The 19,621-nt window shown below is 44.1% G+C and overlaps 3 protein-coding genes across 4 annotated transcripts in view; all 3 read right to left on the minus strand.

The window, feature by feature from the left end:
• Positions 1 to 19,621, minus strand: part of LOC144009248 (uncharacterized) — a 68,634-nt gene that overhangs the window by 43,161 nt on the left and 5,852 nt on the right. Inside the window, exon 3 of the mRNA XM_077508909.1 lies at positions 180 to 893. Coding sequence (XP_077365035.1) covers positions 180 to 893 — 714 coding nt within the window. The remainder of the gene's footprint in view (positions 1 to 179; positions 894 to 19,621) is intronic.
• Positions 7,548 to 8,938, minus strand: LOC144033514 (uncharacterized). The gene has a single exon (XM_077541684.1). It carries the CDS (start codon positions 8,936 to 8,938, stop codon positions 7,763 to 7,765), a length of 1,176 nt encoding a protein of 391 aa, XP_077397810.1. The 3' UTR covers positions 7,548 to 7,762.
• LOC144012191 (uncharacterized) lies at positions 16,692 to 18,741 on the minus strand. Of its 2 annotated transcripts, XM_077511718.1 has the most exons (4): positions 18,217 to 18,741; positions 17,574 to 17,621; positions 17,371 to 17,495; positions 16,692 to 17,283 (listed from the first exon to the last, which is right to left on the minus strand). In XM_077511718.1, exons 1-4 carry the CDS (start codon positions 18,704 to 18,706, stop codon positions 16,948 to 16,950), a joined length of 999 nt encoding a protein of 332 aa, XP_077367844.1. In that variant the 5' UTR covers positions 18,707 to 18,741; the 3' UTR covers positions 16,692 to 16,947. The 2 variants fall into 2 exon arrangements, with proteins under 2 accessions (XP_077367844.1, XP_077367843.1); XM_077511717.1 differs by having other exon boundaries at positions 16,692 to 17,495.

Genomic DNA, 19,621 nt, shown 5'->3' on the forward strand with positions numbered 1-19,621 from the left:
GTGTTCTTATGTGGCTTCTTAATTCAGGCTTGGCAGGGAAGCTTTTGCCACAGGCTGAGCAAGAAAAAGGTTTTTCCCCAGTGTGTGTTCTTGAATGTAATGTTAAATGTGACTTCTGAGAGAAGCTTTTGCCACAGTGGGTACAAGCAAAAAGTTTTTTCCAGTGTGTCTTCTTGTATGTATCAGTAAGGCTGACTTCAAAGAGAAGCTTTTACCACAGTCTGAGCAAGAAAAAGGTTTCTCGCCACTATGGATTCTTGTATGTGTTGTTAAAGCTGACTTCTGAGAGAAGCTTTTGCCACAATCTAAACAAGAAAAAGGTTTTTCCCCAGTGTGTGTTCTTGAATGTAATGTTAAATGTGACTTCCGAAAGAAGTTTTTGCCACAATCTAAACAAGAAAAAGGTTTTTCCCCAGTGTGTCTTCTTGTATGTGTTGTTAAATCTGACTTCCAAAGGAAGTTTTTGCCACAATCTAAACAAGAAAAAGGTTCTTCCCCAGTGTGTCTTCTTGTATGTGTTGTTAAAGCTGACTTCCAAGAGAAGCTTTTGCCACAGTCTGAGCAAGAAAAAGGTTTCTCGCCACTATGGATTCTTGTATGTGTTGTTAAAGCTGACTTGTCAGAGAAGCTTTTGCCACAATCTAAACAAGAAAAAGGTTTTTCCCCAGTGTGTCTTCTTGTATGTTTTGTTAAATCTGACTTGTCAGAGAAGCTTTTGCCACAATCTAAACAAGAAAAAGGTTTTTCCCCAGTGTGTCTTCTTGTATGTTTTGTTAAATCTGACTTCCAAAAGAAGTTTTTGCCACAATCTAAACAAGAAAAAGGTTTTTCCCCAGTGTGTGTTCTTGAATGTTTTGTTAAATGTGACTTCTGAGAGAAGCTTTTGCCACAATCTAAACAAGAAAAAGGTTTTTCCCCAGTGTGTGTTTTCATGTGAATTTTCAAACGTCCTTTTGAACTCAATGTTTTCCCACAGTGAGAACATTCGCAGGATTTGTCGTCAGTGTGACACGACCTATCATCATCATCATCATGAGAAGAAAGGGACCTTATGTCATCACTCTTTGCTTTTGATGATCCCCAGTGGTCTGCATCACTTTCTGGAATCATGTTTTGAGGATTTAAGATCCTGTTTGGAGGCTCCGCCCCTCTGCCCTCCTCACTCTCACCCTTGACTTCATCTTCACTCTTTAAAGGGGCGACGGTCATTGGTGACTTGGTGACGTCATCCTCAACCTCCTCCTCTTTGACACGAACGGGCTTTTCTTCCTCTTCGATGTAAGGATGTTCTTCCTCCTCTTTAACATTCGGAGGCTTCATGTCCTCTTGGTCAGGACGAAGATATTTCTCAGCGACGTCTGCAGGACACAAGAAGACAAACACACATTTGGGTTGGTCAAGTCAAATTTCAAGCGTGAGATGATGTGCATTATTGTTTCTACAGTGCACCTCGACTTGGGGCCACCGCACACTCGGATTGGCCGAACCCAAAAAAAGAAAAAGAAAAAGGAAAAAAAAAGTATTGGCCTTGTTAAAAATCTGACAGCTGATATAAGGTCAAATCTAAAACCATTTTAATCTCTATTGATTGAAGTCGACTAAATTGAGTTAATATTATCCATCCGCATACATTTCAACTTTTACATAGAAAATTAAAACACCTATTTGTAACCATAGTTAGGCTGGAAGACCCCTACTTCCACATGATTCATCCCATTCTCATCTTTCAATTTAAACATATTCAAAATATTCACGCCTTACCCACAATTCCCGATTTTAATGTAGCCGCGAGGGGGCACAAGCCAGTGTCTTCTTGTGCCGGTGCCAAGCCCGGATAAATACAGAGGGTTGTGTCAGGAAGGGCATCCGACGTAAAACTTTGGCCAAAACAAACATGCGAATCAAATATATGACTTTGATACCGGATCGGTCGGGGCCCGGGTTAACAACGACCGCCATCGGTGCTGTTGACCTACAGGGTGCCGGTGGAAATTGGACTACTGTTGGTCGAAGAAGGAGAGGAGGAAGGTGTGTTCGTAGGAAGAAAGAGAAGAGGAACACCACTAGTCTAGGACTTAGAGTAGGGACTTTGAATGTTGGGAGTATGACAGGAAAAGGTAGAGAGCTGGTTGACATGATGCAGAGGAGGAAGGTGGACATACTGTGTGTTCAGGAGACCAGGTGGAAAGGGAGCAAAGCTAGAAGTTTAGGAGCTGGTTTCAAATTGTTTTATCATGGGTTAAATAGGAAGAGAAATGGAGTAGGAATTATCGTGAAGGAGGAGTTTGTTAAGAACGTCCTGGAGGTCAAAAGAGTGTCAGATAGGGTCATGAGCCTGAAGTTAGGAATGGAAGGTGTGATGATCAACGTTGTTAGTGGGTATGCACCACAGGTAGGATGTGAGCTGGAGGAGAAGGAGAACTTTTGGTTGGAACTTGATGAAATGATGCAGAGCATCCCTAGAAGTGAGAGAGTTGTCATTGGTGCAGACTTCAATGGACATGTTGGTGCAGGAAACAGAGGAGATGAGGAGGTGATGGGCAGGTTTGGTATCCAGGAGAGGAACGCAGAAGGACAGCTGGTGGTTGATTTTGCAAAAAGGATGGAAATGGCTGTTGTGAATACTTTCTTCCAGAAGAGGCAGGAACATAGGGTGACCTACAAGAGTGGAGGTAGAACTACACAGGTAGACTACATCTTGTGTAGACGGTGTAATTTGAAGGAGATCAGCGACTGCAAAGTAGTGGTAGGTGAGAGTGTAGCTAGACAGCATAGGATGGTTGTGTGTGGGATGACTCTGGTGGTGAAGAAGACAAAGAGGCCAAGGGCAGAGCCAAGGACGAAATGGTGGAAGCTGAAAAAGGAAGAGTGTTGTATGGCTTTCAGAAAGGAGTTGAGAAAGGCTCTGGGTGGTGAGGATGTGCTCCCAGATGACTGGACAACTACGGCAAATTTGATCAGGCAGACAGGTAGGACAGTCCTTGGTGTGTCATCTGGAACGAAAGGAGATAAGGAGACTTGGTGGTGGAATGGGGAGGTGCAGAAGTGGATACAGAGAAAGAGGGTAGCTAAGAAGAAGTGGGACACTGAGAAGACTGAAGAAAGTAGAAAGGAGTACAGGGAAATACAGCGTAAGGTGAAAGTAGAAGTGGCAAAGGCCAAACAAGAGGCTTACGATGACTTGTATGCTAGGTTGGACAGTAAGGAGGGAGAGAATGATCTATACAGGTTGGCAAGGCAAAGAGATAGAGATGGGAAGGATGTGCAGCAGGTTAGGGTAATAAAGGATAGGGATGGAAGAGTGTTGACAGATGCCAGCGGTGTGATGGGAAGATGGAAAGAGTGCTTTGAAGAGTTGATGAATGAGGAAAATGAGAGAGAACGAAGAGTAGAAGGGGCGACTGTTGTGGACCAGGAAGTAGCAAAGATTAGTAAGGATGAAGTGAGAAGGGCATTGAAGAGGATGAGGGGTGGAAAGGCACTCGGCCCTGATGATATACCTGTGGAGGTATGGAAGTGTCTAGGAGAGGTAGCAGTAGAATTTCTGACTGGGTTGTTCAACAGGATCTTAGATAGTGAGAAAATGCCCGAGGAATGGAGGAGAAGTGTGCTGGTGCCCATTTTTAAGAACAAGGGAGACGTGCAGAATTGTGGCAACTACAGAGGAATAAAGCTGATGAGCCACACAATGAAAGTATGGGAAAGAGTAGTGGAAGCTAGACTGAGGGCAGATGTGAACATTTGTGAGCAGCAGTATGGTTTCATGCCCAAAAAAAAAAAAAAAAAAAAAAAAAGTACGACAGATGCAGTGTTTGCTTTGAGGATGTTGATTGAAAAGTATAGAGAAGGTCAGAAGGAGCTGCATTGTGTCTTTGTTGACCTGGAGAAAGCTTATGACAGGGTGCCCAGAGAGGAACTGTGGTTTTGTATGAGAAAGTCTGGAGTGGCGGAGAAGTATGTTCAAGTGGTGCAGGACATGTATGAGGACTGTAAGACAGTGGTGAGGTGTGCTGTAGGTGTGACGGAGGAGTTCAAGGTGGAGGTGGGACTACATCAGGGATCAGCTCTGAGCCCCTTCTTGTTCGCAATGGTTATGGACAGGATGACAGATGAGGTTAGACAGGAATCCCCATGGACTATGATGTTTGCAGATGACACAGTGATCTGTAGTGAGAGCAGGGAACAGGTGGAGGAGAAGCTAGAAGCGTGGAGGTTTGCCCTGGAAAGGAGGGGAATGAAGGTTAGCCGTAGCAAGACGGAGTATCTGTGCGTGAATGAGAGGGACCCAAGTGGAAGAGTGAGGTTACAGGGAGAAGAAACCAAGAAGGTGGAGGAGTTTAAGTATTTAGGGTCAACAGTCCAGAGCAATGGAGAGTGTGGAATAGAAGTGAAGAAGCGTGTGCAGGCAGGCTGGAACGGGTGGAGAAAAGTGTCAGGTGTGACGTGTGATAGAAGAGTTTCAGCTAAAATGAAAGGAAAGGTTTATAAAACTGTGGTGAGACCAGCAATGTTGTTTGGCCTGGAGACAGTGCCACTGAGAAAAAGACAGGAGGCAGAGCTGGAGGTGGCAGAGATGAGGATGCTGAGATTCTCTTTGGGAGTGACCAGGTTGGACAGGATCAGGAATGAGTACATCAGAGGGACAGCACATGTTAGAAGCTTTGGAGATAAAGTCAGAGAGGCCAGACTTAGATGGTTTGGACATGTCCAGAGGAGAGATAGTGACTATATTGGAAGAAGGATGCTGAGTTTTCAAATGCCAGGCAGAAGATCGAGAGGAAGACCAAAGAGGAGGTTTATGGATGTAGTTAAAGAGGACATGAAGGTAGTTGGTGTGAGATCAGAGGATGCAGAGGACAGAGTTAGATGGAGGCAACTGATTCGCTGTGGCGACCCCTGAAGGGAAAAGCCGAAAGAAGAAGAATTTATCTATGTATTTATTTATTTATTTATTCACTTGCCTATTAATAATTTACTGATGTAAAATGTATTTACTTGTAAAAAACAAAACAAAAAAAAAACTTGTATACGCACTTCAAAATGTTTGCTTTGTTACCTTATTCTTGACTGCACAACCGATTTATATTTCATGTACAGCACTTTGTATATAGCAATACCTGTTTTTAAGACGCTTTATAAAGTTGAGTTCATGAATGCTACAGTAGCAACGAGCGATAATTTCGTCGACAAAAAATTGTCATGATTTTTGTGACAAACTTTTTTTTTTCAGACAAAAATTAAACAAAAACTAAAATAGAAGCCATTAATTGAGACGATAACTATAACTAAAATCGACTGACAATTTTGTCAATGACTAAAACGAAAATGAAAACAACATAGTGACGAAAATTCACACAATCCAATCAGAATGAATTAAACGCGAGTTGGAGAAAAGAACCACTCAAGAAACTGTTCAGTGTTCGCTGCACTTTGTTCAATGTTCAAACATGGTTACATTCATTGCGCAGCTCTAAGATTAATATCAAGCAATTTAATTATGCACTTTTTTTATTCAGGTGAAAACTAAGTCATATTATTGTCAGTTAAACACGTTTCATTGAAACAATAAAGACACCATTGTGTGAAATGTGTCTTGCGTGTTAAACTACAGTTACAAATAGGCGTGTTATAATTTTCTGCATAAACGTTGAAATGTATGGTGACTAAAATGTCAATACTAAAATTGGATTAATACTAAAATACAATCAGAGGACTAAATTACGACTAAAACTTTGATAAATTTTGGTCAAAGGACAAACTAAATTGAAATTTCTTGTCAAAATGAACAGTGGTTGCAACAGCAGTTGAATGTAATAATGCAGTAATCATGACAAAAAGATTAATGTGGTAATATTGTAAAAAAAAAAAAAAAAATGTATGTGGGGAAACACCGTTTTAATAAAATAGTATCCTGGACCTGAGTAATAAGTGCACAAACCTGTTGTGTGTAGCACAATTCGAGGCTGCTCGCAAACATCGTCCAGCGGTTGAAAATGTTGCTCGTTCTCTTCTTTGACCCCAAAGAGTTCCTCCTCGTCCTTTGGTGTCATTCTCGCCGACATTTTGGCACAATAACGCCAACAAAGTCACACTTGGTCTCTTCCTGACCACGTGTTATGTGCTTCTCTTTGTTAGCGGCTAGCGAGCTAAGCTAAGCTAAGCTAAACTAAGCTAAGCTAAGCTAAGCTAAGCTAAGCTAGACTGAGAGCACTGAGCTGGATAGCCGACAGCCCACACAGTACAGAAGACCTGCGGAAGTGCGGCGGAAGTTAAGTCAGGCAGGACACGCCCCCGCTGCGTTATGATTGGCTGCTGGAAACTGGGCGGAGGCTTCAAAGCGTCATCAAGGCATCGACAGATGCCGCCATTTTTTTATTTTTTGCTGCAGTTCGAAAGTTTCATTCCCTTTTTCAATGTTTTGTTCCCGATATAATTATAAAGTTTTAAATGGCACCAGTTTATTGAAGTGGATGTGCAGTTTAAAAATTCGCCATCAAATTTGAACAAGCATTTTGAGGTAAACTGAAAGTTTATTATCTGGGATGAGATTTAAACCACCAAATGTTATGAGTTTAATTACTGGTCTTAGCTAGTAGTAAATGTTTGGTACAGTATCTGATATATTATTGATATTTGCAATATTTATTTGTACTGCAAGTAATACAAATGACTTGTGGCCAGTTTTTCTCATCTGTGGCTCTCACACTTTCCTTCAGCAAAGTTTTGCCGCAACACTTACCTTCCAATGAAGGTAAAATGTTCGTGATGACTGATGATGACAAGCCATTGAAGTCAAGGAGGCGGACCTCAGAGCCAAGGAGTAAGTTGAGGGCAGGTACCAACTGACTCCTTATTTGTAGGGAGGGCACTAATGCTGATTGGCTAGGGATGTAAGGTATTGCCACACACTTCCCACCAGGGGGAGCATCATCTCATCAGCGCCACACTCAGAAGTACAAATGCAATTGCATTGTACTGTCGCTTCTCTTAATGTGATCATTTTTGTCGGAACGCCGCCTGTGAGTCGCAGCAGTGGCCGGAAACGGAGCTGGTGTGTGAAGCCCGGAAGTCCAGGTGGCATCTACTCCATTTGATGTGTATTTTGATTTCAAAATGTGATGAAAGGTTGTTTGACGACAAGAAGAATTTGCCTGCAGAGGCAAAAGTGCCACATGAACAGAAATTATATTCAATCAAAACCAGGTATGGACACAATTTTGTTCTTATGTCATCTGAATATTGTATGCTAATCGTGTCAAAATTGTTACATAGAAAGATAAAATGTGCAAAATGCACTAGCATATGGCGTGTTAGCTAGCACGGAGCTGTGGTGGTTGAGTTAGCAACAAAGAGTAGGACATTTGCGTCAATCATTTCAGTGATAACGCTGTTCCACAAAAAATTTTAATCGCAGATGGCTTTGTGTGTCTGAACGTATTGTCGACGCTTATTTGGGGAAAATTGCAAGGTGGCTTTATTTCTATTTCATGCACAAGGCAAATCAATGTGCTTCACACAAGCAAATACGCAACACGTACAAACATCAACAAACAACCATTAACAACATTCAGAAGCAAACAAAAATAACTTCCTAAATTACGTACAAAAAAAAACATACATTGACATTGACATTTAAACACATTAACAGCAAACATTTAATATTTACAGGTTGAGTAGATTTGAAAGCATTACATTTACACTTTTAAGATGCATTGACACTTTTACAGCACACCAGTCTCACTTCCCTTCATTTTTTGAAGCTTCAAAGATGGCTGCTATTCTCACCAGCACACTCGTGTCTCTCAGCAAGCTTTTTACAAGAGAATCTTTTAGCACAAACACTGCAACTGAATGGTTCCTTCCCACCATGTGTTCTTGTGTGCTTTCTTAAATTTGTAATGGAAGAGAAGCTTTTTCCACAATCTGAGCAGGAATACGGTTTCTCTCCAGTGTGTGTTTTTGCATGTGCTGTTAAAGAATTGGTGGAAGCGAAGCTTTTCACACATTTTTTGCATGAATATGGTTTCTGTCCCGTGTGTGTTCTTATGTGGCTTCTTAATTCAGGTTTGGCAGGGAAGCTTTTGCCACAGTCTGAGCAAGAAAAAGGTTTCTTGCCAGTGTGTCTTCTTGTATGTGTTGTTAAATTTGACTTCGAAGCGAAGCTTTTGCCACAATCTGAGCAAGAAAAAGGTTTTTCCCCAGTGTGTCTTCTTGTATGTGTTGTTAAATGTGACTTCCGAAAGAAGCTTTTACCACAGTGGGTACAAGCAAAAAGTTTTTCCCCAGTGTGTGTTCTTGAATGTAATGTTAAATGTGACTTCCGAGAGAAGCTTTTGCCACAATCTGAGCAAGAAAAAGGTTTTTCCCCAGTGTGTCTTCTTGTATGTGTTGTTAAATCTGACTTGTCAGAGAAGCTTTTGCCACAATCTAAACAAGAAAAAGGTTTTTCCCCAGTGTGTCTTCTTGTATGTTTTGTTAAATCTGACTTGTAAGAGAAGCTTTTGCCACAATCTAAACAAGAAAAAGGTTTTTCCCCTGTGTGTGTTCTTGAATGTAATGTTAAATGTGACTTCCGAGAGAAGCTTTTGCCACAATCTGAACAAGAAAAAGGTTTTTCCCCAGTGTGTCTTCTTGTATGTATTGTTAAATCTGACTTGTCAGAGAAGCTTTTGCCACAATCTAAACAAGAAAAAGGTTTTTCCCCAGTGTGTCTTCTCAAGTGAATTTTCAAACTTCCTTTTGAACTCAATGTTTTCCCACAGTGAGAACATTCGCAGGATTTGTCGTCAGTGTGACACGACCTATCATCAGCAGCATGTTCATCATTACCATGCAAATTATCATCATTATCATCATCATCATGAGAAGAAAGGGACCTTATGTCATCACTTTTTATTTTTGATGATCCCCAGTGGTCTGCATCACTTTGTGGAATCATGTTTTGAGGATTTAAGATCCTGTTTGGAGGCTCCGCCCCTCTGCCCTCCTCACTCTCACCCTTGACTTCATCTTTACTCTTTAAAGGGGCGAAGGTCATTGGTGACTTGGTGACGTCATCCTCAACCTCCTCCTCTTTGACACGAACGGGCTTTTCTTCCTCTTCGATGTAAGGATGTTCTTCCTCCTCTTTAACATTCGGAGGCTTCATGTCCTCTTGGTCAGGACGAAGATATTTCTCAGCGACGTCTGCAGGACACAAGAACACAAACACACATTTGGTTTGGTCAAGTCAAATTTCAAGCGTGAGATGATGTGCATTATTGTTTCTACAGTGCACCTCGACTTGGGGCCACCGCACACTCGGATTGGCCCATCCAAAAAACAAAACAAAAAGAAAAAGGAAAAAAAAAGTATTGGCCTTGTTAAAAATCTGACAGCCGATATAAGGTCAAATCTAAAACTATTTTAATCTCTCTCTATTGATTGAAGTCGACTAAATTGAGTTGAGTTGATATTGTCCATCCGCATACTTTTACATAGAAAATTAAAACACCTATTTGTAACCATAGTTAGGCTGGAAGACCCCTACTTCCACATGATTCATCCCATTCTCATCTTTCCAATTTAAACATATTCCAAATATTCACGCCTTACCCACAATTCCCCATTTTGTACCCAATTTTTCCTCATGCATTCTTCATGGAAGATTCAAAATTTCCTTCCACATTTTTCATCCAATTTACTTCATTCCAACGTCAATATATTCCACCAAATCATACCACGAGCTCTTTTCCTGTTCCAAAATTCACGCCTTACTCGCAATTCCCGATTTCGTACACGTTTTTTTCCAATGTATTCATAATGGGAGATTCTACATTTCACATTTACTTCCACAATTTTCATCCGATTCACTTTGTTCCAACTTCAATATATTCCACCAATTCACACCATGAGCTCTTCTTTTTCACTTCCAAAATTAACGTCTTACCACAAGTCCCCATTTTGTACCCTACCTCTCCCTCCATTCTACATTTCACATTTAGTTCCACATTCTTCATCCAATTCACTACATTCCAACTTCAATTTAGTCCACCAATTCTCCATCTTTAAAAGGCGCTTTCACACCAAAAAGCCCATGAACTTTGAGTTCATGGTAGAGTCAGTTCCGGGTCCGAAGAACTTGTGAGCGGCCCACGAGTTTGCGTTCACACAGCATGAAAGCGGGCAGGGTAGCTTATTCAAATGAGACTGATGACGTATGTCAGGGGGGAGGAAAAAAACAGCACTACCCCGCCTGTCCAGCAAGTGGCGGTACCGGTAAAACCGAATGACAAACAAGCAGGGTGACGTTGAAAAACGCGACCTTGGACCCTCCATCGCCATTTGTTGTGATACAAGGCGGCATGTTGGAGCATTATCATCTTTTTCTCTTCCTTGTCATGTTGCACAAAGTTGTGGTTGCAACTATTAGAACGTCAAGGGAAAGGTTGATGACAACCATTCGGACCTGCCGTACCTCAGCAAGACGAGAAATGGGTGGGCAGAACTCGCTCACACCTCGTGGAAAGACGGTCAAACCTGCAAACACGAAGACGCTTACTCCTGCAAGCGCGAAGACGTGCACTGGTAAGGCTTAAACACACAATTATACAGAATTTATTTCACATTGGTAACTTGTAACATAATGTGATTAAAGTGAAGCGTGTTTCCGCGCGCGTCGGTCTTGTTTGTGGATATCTTGCCGTGACGCGCGCTTTCATGAACTCGGCAATCGCTGGAAACTGGTGCTACCAGCCTAAGTTATCGTGCAATTCACGGCAAAATAGGGCTTGATGGCGATTTGCTGTTCACGCTAAATCTACGCTTCGTAATTCATAATATCGTTGGAGCTGGATGTATTGTTAGTCTGTCCACGTGTTGCTTTTTGCTTTAAAAAAAAAAAAAAAAAAAAAAAAAAAAAAAAAAAAAAAAAAAAAAAAAAAGACCGATCCAAAGTGTTGAAATGGCTTGCTTTCTTTGACAATGCACAAATGATAGGACAGACGTGCCGGGATTTAGGGAAAAGTTATTAATTTGGGAAGTGTTAGATTGCCACCTCAAGCTAGTGGTTTATTATAGGGCCACACATATAGGTGCATATTCTGCTATTTTAAGATGTTCTGGTATCATGTCATCTTAAAATAGCAGAATATGCACCTATATGTGTGGCCCTATAATAAACCACTAGCTTGAGGTGGCAATCTAACACTTCCCACACTTCCTTTTTTAAGATGTTCTGGTATCATGTCCCCCTCCGTGAGCCGGCACCTTAACGTGGTGGAGGGGTTTGCGTGTCCCAATGATCCTAGGAGCTATGTTGTCTGGGGCTTTATGCCCCTGGCAGGGTCACCCATGGCAAACAGGTCCTAGATGAGGGGCAGACTAAGAACGGCTCAGAAGACCCTTATGATGGAAAAGACTTTGGAGACGCGTTTCCCTTGCCCGGACGCGGGTCACCGGGGCCCCCCTCTGGAGCCAGGCCTGGAGGCGGGGCTCGCTGGCGAGCACCTGGTGGCCGGGCCTGCACCCATGGGGCCCGGCGCCTGTACGTTGGGGTTTACCCCGGTGGACGAGAGGGTAGCCTCCCTCCGCCTTCAGGTGGGGGGACGGGTCCTGACTGTTGTTTGTGCATATGCACCAAACAGCAGCTCAGAGTACCCAGCCTTTTTGGAGTCCTTGGAGGGTGTGCTGGAGAGCGCTCCCTCTGGGGACTCCCTCGTCCTGCTGGGGGACTTCAACGCTCACGTGGGGAATGACAGTGAGACCTGGAGGGGCGTGATTGGGAGGAACGGCCCCCCTGATCGGAACCCAAGCGGTGTTCTGTTATTGGACTTCTGTGCTCGTCACGGTTTGTCCATAACGAACACCATGTTCAAGCATAAGGGTGTCCATATGTGCACTTGGCACCAGGACACCCTAGGCCGCAGTTCGATGATCGACTTTGTAGTCATATCATCGGATTTGCGGCCGCATGTTTTGGACACTCGGGTGAAGAGAGGGGCGGAGCTGTCAACTGATCACCACCTGGTGGTGTGTTGGCTCCGATGGTGGGGGAAGATGCCGGTCCGACCTGGCAGACCCAAGCGTATTGTGAGGGTTTGCTGGGAACGTCTGGCGGAATCCCCTGTCAGAAAGAGTTTCACTGCCCACCTCCGGCAGAGCTTCTCCCTTGTCTCGGGGGAGGCGGGGGACATTGAGTCCGAATGGGCCATGTTCCACGCCTCCATTGTTGAGGCGGCCGATCGGAGCTGTGGCCGTAAGGTGGTCGGTGCCTGTCGCGGCGGCAATCTTCGAACCCGCTGGTGGACACCAGCGGTAAGGGATGCCGTCAAGCTGAAGAAGGAGTCCTATCGGGCCTTTTTGGCCTGTCGGACTCCGGAGGCAGCTGACAGGTCCCGGGTGGCCAAGCGGAACGCGGCTTTGGCGGTTGCTGAGGCAAAAACTCGGACATGGGAGGAGTTCGGTGAGGCCATGGAAAATGACTTCCGGATGGCTTCGAGGAAATTCTGGTCCACCATCTGGCGTCTCAGGAGAGGAAAGCAGTGCACCATTAACACTGTGTATAGTGGTGATGGGGTGCTGCTGACCTCGACTCGGGACGTCGTGAAGCGGTGGGGGGAATACTTCGAAGACCTCCTCAATTCCACCAACACGTCTCCTTTTGAGGAAGCAGAGTCTGGGGACTCTGGGGTGGGCTCTCCTATCTCTGGGGTCGAAGTCACTGAGGTGGTTGGAAAGCTCCTCGGTGGCAGGGCCCCGGGGGTGGATGAGATCCGCCCGGAGTTCCTAAAGACTCTGAATGTTGTGGGGCTGTCGTGGTTGACACGCCTCTACAACATCGCGTGGACATCGGGGACAGTGCCTCTGGATTGGCAGACCGGGGTGGTGGTCCCCATTTTTAAGAAGGGGGACCGGAGGGTGTGTTCCAACTACAGAGGGATCACACTCCTCAGCCTCCCTGGTAAGGTCTATTTGAGGGGTGCTGGAGAGGAGGGTCCATCGGGAGGTCGAATCTCGGATTCAGGAGGAGCAGTGTGGTTTTCGTCCTGGCCGTGGAACAGTGGACCAGCTCTACACCCTCCGCAGGATCCTCGAGGGTGCGTGGGAGTTCACTCAACCAGTCCACATGTGTTTTGTGGATTTGGAGAAGGCGTTCGACCGTGTCCCTCGGGGAGTTCTGTGGGGGGTGCTTCGGGAGTACGGGGTGCCGGGCCCCTTGATACGGGCTGTTCGGTCCCTGTACGACCGTTGCCAGAGTTTGGTCCGCATTGCCGGCAGTAAGTCGGATTCGTTTCCGGTGAGGGTTGGACTCCGCCAAGGTTGCCCTTTGTCACCGATTCTGTTCATAACTTTTATGGACAGAATTTCTAGGCGCAGCCGAGGCGTGGAGGGGTTCCGGTTTGGTGGCCTCAGCATTGCATCTCTGCTCTTTGCAGATGATGTGGTGCTGTTGGCTTCATCAGGCCGGAGCCTTCAGCTCTCACTGGAGCGGTTCGCAGCCGAGTGTGAAGCGGCTGGGATGAGGATCAGCACCTCCAAATCCGAGACCATGGTCCTCAGTCGGAAAAGGGTGGAGTGTCGTCTTCAGGTTGGGATGAGATCCTGCCCCAAGTGGAGGAGTTCAAGTATCTCGGGGTCTTGTTCACGAGTCAGGGTAGGATGGAGCGGGAGATCGACAGGCGGATCGGTGCAGCGTCTGCAGTGATGCAGACTGTATCGGTCCGTCGTGGTAAAGAGCTCTTGAGATCTCGCTAAATTTGCTGGAATTTAGAGGCTTCCGGAGTTGGCGTAAGACTTTGATTTTGTAATCATGGGGAAGGCAGGAAGTGTTTGGTCGGTGCTGGATGTCACTTTGATTTACCTTTCTTTTCTCTTTATTTCTTTTTTTTTCTGACCTTTTCTCTGGTCTCCTGACCATTTAAATCTCACGACTCTGGCAAGATTCTGAAGTACCTGGTTAAGGCGAAGGGTAATGGGATATTTATAAGGTTTTAGGTGAATGAATGAGTATAAATTTATACGTATTTGCACGCACGCACACGCACGCACGCAAACGCACGCAAACGCACACACGCAAACGCACGCACGCACGCACACATACACACACACAAAAAAAAAAAAAAAAAAAAAAAAAAAAAAAAAAAAAGAAAAGAGCAATGATGACAAGACGTTGAATCGGTAAGACTACCGAATGAACAATTCTGAGCTCTTCAAAAAAAAAAAAAAAAAAAAAAAAAAAAAAAAAAAAAAAAAAAAAAAAAAGAAAAGAGCAATGATGACAAGACGTTGAATCGGTAAGACTACCGAATGAACAATTCTGAGCTCTTCAAAAAAAGGGGAGGTGTTCCGGGCATGTCCCACCGGTGGGAGGCCCCGGGGACGACCCAGGACACGCTGGAGAGACTATGTCTCTCGGCTGGCCTGGGAACGCCTTGGGATCCCACCGAAGGAGCTGGTTGAAGTGGCTGGGGAGAGGGAAGTCTGGGTTTCCCTCCTGAAGCTGCTGCCCCCGCGCCCCGACCCCGGATAAGCGGAAGAAGATGGATGGATGGATGGATGGTATCATGTCAATCACGAGGTTGTTGACAGAGGTTTGCTATACCCTCAAGAAACAAAAAACATACATGGACACAACGTTGGGTATTACCTGCTCGGTGATGCTGCCTATCCACTTAAGAGCTGACTGCTGAAGCCGTTCAATGACAACGGCAGAATGACCATGCAGCAGTTAATTTACAACAACAAGACAAGCAGAGCCCGAATCACCGTGGAACACGCATTTGGTAGATTAAAGGGCAGGTGGCGATGTTTGTTAAATCGCAATGACTGTCAACTGGACAAAGTAAAGTCTATGGTCATAACTTGTGTTTTACACCATTTGTAGGAAATAACCTGATTTCAACAGGAAGTGACTTGTTTTCAACAGGAATGACCCGGAAGTGACCCGAAATCAACAGGAACTGACTTGTTTTCAACAGGAAGTGACCCGGAAGTGACTTGATTTCAAAAGGAAGTGAGCTGATTTCAATAGGAAGTGACCCAGAATTGCCTAAAATCAACAGGAAGTGACCCAGAAGTGGCATCAAATCAACAGGAAGTGACACGATTTCAACAGGAAGTGACCTGATTTTAACTCATTCACTGCCAGCCATTTTCAGAAAAGCGAGCTTCAGCTTGCCAGCCATTTTTGAGGATTTTGACTCATTTTTGAAGGCCCACAGAATATTTTGCTCTATAGGTATATAAACATGGAACCCACCAAAGGAAAGGTTAAACCCTCTTCTTTCATTTAAAAAAAAAAGTAAGTTTCTAACATTCTCCCTTCTCTAGTTATTCGCAATAGAACAACACTAAGTTTAACCAATTTTTCTGTTTTTGACTAGAAAACGGAGAAAAACAGCTTTTTGTGAAAAGGTTCCTTTTGAGTTAAATTTTGACTTTGATGCTTTTGTGGCATCTCAAACATCTGAACAGTCCTTTCCTTCGTTACGACAACATAAAAAACACAGATAAATGTATTTTGATGGTAAATGTATTGATAACTATTGACAATTCAGATGTCGCAAAAAAAAAAACTGAACTACATATACAAGTGGGAAAAACTTTGAACTACATATACAAGTGGGTGAGAGTGGTTGAGTGTATGCGAGCGTGTACTCCAATTTTCAAACCAAGCTATTTACAATTTCTATATTTGACGAAAAGAAAAAATATTTTGTGTGTGTGCCCCAACTTACAACCATACAACATCAATACAACTATTTACAATATTTACAAAAAAAAAGGAAATTCATTTTGAACTATACTGTATACATGTTTTTTGAGCATATGCACGAGTATGTGGGTGCTCACTGCTTGTATGAACTTTCAACTATTTACAAGTGTGTGTGTGTGTGTGTGTGTGTGTGTGTGTGCATGTGTGCGTGTGCATGTGAGAGAATGTGTATAGCCCCTATGATGTGTATTGTTTTTTGGTGTGGTATGATGTGAAGCAGCTTCCTGGGTGCAAGGGTACATGGCAAGATGCACACCACATGGTGGTCTCCCTCCTTAGGCCTTTTCGTTGGCACACCCGACACCTTCTTGTTGGCACCAACTTCTTGCTGGTGGGCACCAACTTCTCTAGCCGATGCCTGCCCAACTGTCCATCAAGCCTCCTCTCCGGGTCTTTCATGTATGGGGCCCTTGTTTGTTTCCCCACAGCTTGCTCATCATCACCCTGTCCAACTTGCTTTTTCACGGTCCACGAAACAACAACCTTTTTTATAAACGCAAGTAAGGTTGCAGGCTTCTGTGGGTTTTTGACCCTGTATAGAACATGTGCATTGAACATGCACAATTGAAAAAGATAAGTGACAAACTTCATTGACCAATTTACAGAGCGCCCGAGGAAGGGGTAATAAACAATGTTTTGATCTAGTTTGTCCACCCCATTCATTGAAGCATTGTACTCCGCAACGCATTCCGGTTTGAGAATGGTGACTTTCTCCTTGTTCCCCTGCTGCCACCCTTCCACAGGATGCATCCTGTCTTGATGGCAGGTCGTCACCATCTTGACAGTCCGCTTGTCCTGCCATGCAACAAGCATCACCTTCTCATTGTGACAGACAAGCTTGCCATTTGCCCCCAAGCTTGTCTTGTTTGCCTCTCTTATGAGCTGAGGCTCCCCACGGTTCTTTCCGAGTGTCCCACACACGTTCGTCTTTGCTGAAAGAAGACGCTCACAGAGGCCAATAGAATTATAAAAATTGTCCATAAACAGGGTATATCCCTGACCTGTGAGGCGGTCAAGTAGTGTAAAAACGATGTCAGGCAGGGTATGGGATACACCAATGTATGGCATCAAGTTGAAGCAGTAGCCAGTCTCAGAATCACAAAGAATGTATGATTTAATCCCATATTTGATGTGTTTTTGGGGGTTGTACACTTTGAAGGAGAGCCGACCACGCCACGTCATCATGCCCTCATCTATACAAATGTTTTGTTTTGTTTTGGTGTGTACAGATCTTTGAATTTGGCCACTACATAGTCCAGGACTGGGCGGACCTTGTGCATTTTGTCCGATGAATCATGTGTAGTGCCATTGAAGTGTAAATACCTCCAAATAATTTGATATCTATTTCTGGACATTGTTTGTCCAAAAAAAGGTGTGCTCTCAAATTCCTCTCCACTCCAGTCGTCTTCCAAGACAGGTTTCTTGATGAACCCTGTAATGAAACTTAGGCCAAGGAAGGTTTTGAGTTCTTCTACAGTAAGTGGCCTCCAGTCGTGACTTCTACTGTATGGAAGTCCACAGGGGTTTTCCTGCAACGAATCAAGCGCGTTGGCATTTGTCTCATCAACAATATGCTGCAGCAGCTCATTGGTGATGAAAAGCTCGAGAAAATCCACCGGCAGGTCTGACTCCAGCTCCGCAGCAGAGCCCTGGGGTCCGGGCTTAGCGGTGAAGCGAATCCTTTTGGGCCTCCAGTGTGTCTGCTTCCAGGATTGATCCTCACTACGGTTCAATGATCCAACTATAAATTACAGAAAAATAAATACCATGAAATTTGTATTTATTGATGCGGTGTGATTTGTACTAAACACGTTTTTACCTCTCTTAGCCCCACACAAAGCAGCCGCAGTATTTCTGGATGTACCTGCTGTGAAACATAGAATCAAAAGATTACTTTTTGTTTTATTGCTATAGTTTTTTGCGGATTTTTTTTATTTTTTTTTCCCTCTCTTTGCTCTGCCAATCGGTGAGACCCGACTGGTGGATGGCCAATCTGTAAATAATAGAAGCATATGATTTTTACTGCTGCCTGGATTTTTTTCCCTTTGCTATACATTTTCCTGCCCTTTTATACCCTTCGATTTACACCAGTCATTTTCTCCTCATTGCTTGACTTAGTCTAGCTTTTTATATACATGCACAGATGTCGATCACTGAAAGAAGAACAATAAATAAGACTAACTCGTCCTTCTAGCATCAATGCTGTACTCCGTATCACATTTTTATCCCCACCCACATCGACAGAAAAACACAACTCGTACAAGATGGGTTTAAATTTGACGATCGCGCAAGTTAGCTCATTATCGCAACACATTTACGTCCACAGCAATAAAATGCATCATCTGTACAGCCGTTAGTAATGGCAACTGTGGCAACAGTGTAATAAATGAAGTGCATGTAACGGAAAGACGAGGAGATCGCGAGTAAAGGCAAAGTTAGCGAGTTAGCACGTTAGCTCTCACCGTCATCGCTACTCTGCGATGTGTCCGAGTCTTCGCTCCAGCCAGGGGTTTTTGTGGGCAGATACTCATCCGATGAGTCGCATGACGTGTCCGTCCATTCAGTGGAATCGATGGATGCAGCAACAGATTTCTCCTGACTGCCTTGTGAGCTCACGGGTTGACTAACATGCGGCTCTGTTTGCACACGTGGTACCTTGCTCCTCAACGTCATCTTTTCCCTTCTTTGATCGTCATTATCGTTCAAAGATGACGATCCTCTACGTTTCTGGCTGGACTTTGGTTTTAACAAACTCTCCTCCAGTTGTAAGCTGTCTAAAAGTAGACATAATGCTTGATCTGCTATTCTAATATGCTCTGCTATGCTAATATGCTCCACTCTGCTCCGCTCCTCAACTTCCGCTGGTGCTTCACGGTAGATAAGCTCACTTCCAAGGCAGTGCTGCCATCTAGTGGTGGAAGTAAATAGGCTACAACCTTGAAAATCACACATCTGATGCCCCAGACTTTTATCCGCAGCTTGCCATAAAAAAAAAAAGGGATTGACGAATTAACTCGTCAAAGGCAGGGGGCGCTATTTTTCACTTGAACGAACTGACTCGTCCAAGGCAGTGAATGAGTTAATAGGAAGTGACCCGGAAATGGTCTAAAATGAACAGGAAGTGACCCAGAAGTGTCGTCAAATCAACAGGAAGTGACACGATTTCAACAGAAAGTGACCTGATTTCAATAGGAAGTGACCCGGAAGTGACCTGAAATCAACAGGAACTGACTTGTTTTCAATAGGAAGTGACCCAATTTGAACAGGGAGTTACCCAGAAATGGCCTAAAATCAATAGGAGGTGACCCAGAAGTGGCATCAAATGAACAGGAAGTGACACAATTTCAATAGGAAGTGTCCTTATTTCAAAAGGAAGTGACCCGGAAATGGCCTAAAATGAACAGGAAGTGACCCAGAAGTTGCGTCAAATCAACAGGAAGTGACATGATTTCAACAGAAAGTGACCTGATTTCAATAGGAAGTGACCCGGAAGTGACCTGAAATCAACAGGAACTGACTTGTTTTCAACAGGAAGTGACCCAATTTGAACAGGAAGTTACCCAGAAATGGCCTAAAATCAATAGAAAGTGACCTGAGTTCAACAGGAAGTGACCCGAAAATTGCCTAAAATCAACAGGAAGTGACCCAGAAGTGGCATCAAATCAACAGGAAGTGAGACGATTTCAACAGGAAGTGACCTGATTTCAATAGGAAGTGACCCGGAAATGGCCTAAAATGAACAGGAAGTGACCCAGAAGTGGCGTCACATCAACAGGAAGGGACACGATTTCAACAGAGTGTGACCTGATTTCTATAGGAAGTACCCGGAAGTGACCTGAAATCAACAGGAACTGACTTGTTTTCAAC

The sequence above is a fragment of the Festucalex cinctus genome, chromosome 1 (assembly GCF_051991245.1).
Source record: "Festucalex cinctus isolate MCC-2025b chromosome 1, RoL_Fcin_1.0, whole genome shotgun sequence".
Classification (NCBI taxonomy): Eukaryota; Metazoa; Chordata; class Actinopteri; order Syngnathiformes; family Syngnathidae; genus Festucalex; species Festucalex cinctus.

Bases quoted from the DNA above. Each gene is read 5' to 3' on its own strand.
- LOC144012191 (XM_077511717.1), bottom strand. From the start codon at position 18,706: ATGTGTGATTTTCAAGGTTGTAGCCTATTTACTTCCACCACTAGATGG. The intron at 17,622-18,216 runs GTGAGAGCTAAC...TATGTTTCACAG, and splicing joins ATCGCAGAGTAGCGATGACG to CAGGTACATCCAGAAATACT. The intron at 17,496-17,573 runs GTAAAAACGTGT...TGTAATTTATAG, and splicing joins TTTGTGTGGGGCTAAGAGAG to TTGGATCATTGAACCGTAGT.
- LOC144033514 (XM_077541684.1), bottom strand. From the start codon at position 8,938: ATGATTCCACAAAGTGATGCAGACCACTGGGGATCATCAAAAATAAAA.